This window comes from Bidens hawaiensis, unplaced genomic scaffold (assembly GCF_021521415.1).
Source record: "Bidens hawaiensis isolate Kalapana, Puna unplaced genomic scaffold, B.hawaiensis_p1.1 tig00034227_1, whole genome shotgun sequence".
Taxonomy (NCBI): domain Eukaryota; kingdom Viridiplantae; phylum Streptophyta; class Magnoliopsida; order Asterales; family Asteraceae; genus Bidens; species Bidens hawaiensis.
The window spans coordinates 100,567-103,005 of NW_027495912.1; the positions used below are offsets into that span (position 1 = coordinate 100,567).

A 2,439-nucleotide genomic window follows, 5' to 3' on the forward strand; every position below is an offset into this window, starting at 1 on the left:
TATAGTTGACTAGTTGAGCATAAACTTTGAAACAAATCTCAAAACAAACCAAACATAAGCTATCTTATGTTAAGTGACCGGAGCTCAAGCACCCCTACAAGAGACCTCGGTTAGTTTTATAACTTTTATCTGTTGGCTATTTTATGGTATGCTACGGACTAAATCTCCGACCCTCTGGACAACTCTTCATGTCCATTTTGATGAAAATTCTAGACCGAAACACTTGAGAAACAACAAACTAAGCAGGCCAGACTAAGATGGTCAGCCGAACCGGAAGTTTTTATGGTTTAACAAATCGGTTTGACGCCTTAAACAGTTATTCTTAAATTATTACATTGTACCCTAATTTCAAAATGAACAGTTCCGGACTATTATAGGTGTACATAACTACATATTTCAAAAACGAAAAAAAGGTTAAATAATCAAGCTTAAAACCGTCCGGTTTACACGACCAACTCCAAATTTCAAACCCTATTGAAGAGTCTCTTAACTAGCTAAACCGACCAACTTGCTTCGATTTAAATGATTCGATCGATTCAATGAATACTTATATAAACAAATCAACTTCCATATTTACAAGACACACCTAAAACTCACAACAAAATTAACTTGCAATCCAAGTTATACCACAAACTTAAAAAAGTAAACAAATAACAAAAAGTTATGTTTTATCAACTATCAAAAGTTAAAAAGTTAAAACAAACCATCTCACTTTCGGATCACATACTCTTCACCAGACTCCTTATCAATCCTCCGGATCCACCTACTCTTCTTCCCTTTACCCGAGCCCGAACCCGACCCGCTTTCCCACGCAGCCACATGAGCAATATCCAACCCTTTCCCAACCGGCAAAAAAACCGACCTCGCAACCCGCCGCGACCCACCATCAAAAAACCCACCCAACCACGAATCCACCGCCACGGCCGCGTTCTTACAAACCACCACTGCCCCACGGTGCCCGAATTTCGCCTCTTTAATTATTTTCCCCAAATTATTTTTCCAAGAATCCACAACCAAAAAATCTATGACCATCCCCTTAACCACCTCCTCCGGCTGCCCGACGATTACCTCGGGCGCCATTCCAGCTTTCTCCATCGCAGCCGCGTACTCGGCCTTCGAATCCTCGTCAGCAGCTATGCACACGTGTCGCCCGCACGTGTGCATGCTTGCTACCGACAGACCAATGCTTGTGGTTGTCACACTGCCACGTGACCATGTTTCAACTATAAGCTTCGCGTTCCACCCGCCCGCCATCGCCGATATTAACTCGGCCGCACTTGATCCTTCGAATAACTCGCACTTTAAAAAAAAGTAAATTGAATTTTAATAATCCAAACTATTTAATTCAAAAAAAATAAATAAATAAATAAACCATAACTCAAATTATAACCCATTGGCCGATAATAATATATATTAATAATTTGACCGCAAACAGTCCCAACTTTTATTACCATGGACAATATATATAGAGAGATTATTATTGACAAATAGAAAATAAAATATTCACTAATAATAACAATACATAAATTTGCATTTTTAATAAAATCAAGTGTTTATATCAAGACAAGAGACAAACAGACAATAAGCTACGCCGCAAATATATATGAATAGAATAAAGAGGTAGAGTGATTACGGATTTAACGGTGTCCATGAAGGCTTTTGCGGCAATTTCCGGTGACCAAATAAGCTTCATATTATTCTCCGATCAAATAGTCTTTGGGTTGTGTGTTAATGTTGCTTTTGCTAGCTGGCTGGTTATTTATATGATGAAAGCACATTCAAATTTCCAACAAACATCAAATAAATTAATGTTGCAATAAAGACTTTGGGATATTTTTTTAATACAACATATTCTTACTTTAGATATTTAGATAAGTGGTTATAGTTATCACTTATTTTTTTTTATTTTTTTAAGAGTAAACTATGGTTTTTGTTTTTGTGGCTTGTTTATATATGTTGCTTTATTTCAATAGTTTCAAATTTGAGATTTTTATTTCTGTTATTTTATTTCACTTGCAATTAAATCCGAATTCATTAACCCCATTAACTCTAATGGTTAAACCCATCAGTGTGTCCCTCACGTGAGGGACAGTTTTGTTCCTTTTCTCCCCAAATAAACCTCATAATCGCAAGCCCTCTCACGTGAAGGGTTGGGGTGTATTTGGGGAAAAGAGGAAAAATTGTCCCTCACTTGAAAGGCATGCTGATGGGTTTAACGATCAGACTTAACGGGATTAGGGAAGTCAGGTTTATTTGCAAGTAAAATGAAACGACAGGGACGAAAATCGAAAATTTGAAACTACTGAACTAAAATTTCATGTTTAAACAAACCACACGGACGAAAATCGCAGCTCACTCTATTTTTAAAAATATATATGTGTATGCATAATCAATCAATTTCGACAAATATTAATGTTGTTTTTGAAATATTTGAAATAT

General features: G+C 36.6%; 1 protein-coding gene across 1 annotated transcript; it reads right to left on the bottom strand.

Moving 5' to 3' along the window:
• Nucleotides 1–669: 669 nt before the first annotated feature.
• On the bottom strand, nucleotides 670–1,741 carry LOC143585924 (uncharacterized). The gene is made up of 2 exons (XM_077067595.1): nucleotides 1,634–1,741; nucleotides 670–1,299 (listed from the first exon to the last, which is right to left on the bottom strand). Exons 1-2 carry the CDS (start codon nucleotides 1,691–1,693, stop codon nucleotides 709–711), a joined length of 651 nt encoding a protein of 216 aa, XP_076923710.1. The 5' UTR covers nucleotides 1,694–1,741; the 3' UTR covers nucleotides 670–708.
• Between the last annotated feature and the right edge of the window lie 698 nt (nucleotides 1,742–2,439).

Coding starts and splice junctions, on each gene's coding strand:
- LOC143585924 (XM_077067595.1), bottom strand. CDS start 1,693: ATGAAGCTTATTTGGTCACCGGAAATTGCCGCAAAAGCCTTCATGGAC. Junction 1,300..1,633: donor TCATGGACACCGTTAAATCC/GTAATCACTCTA, acceptor TTTTTTTTAAAG/TGCGAGTTATTCGAAGGATC.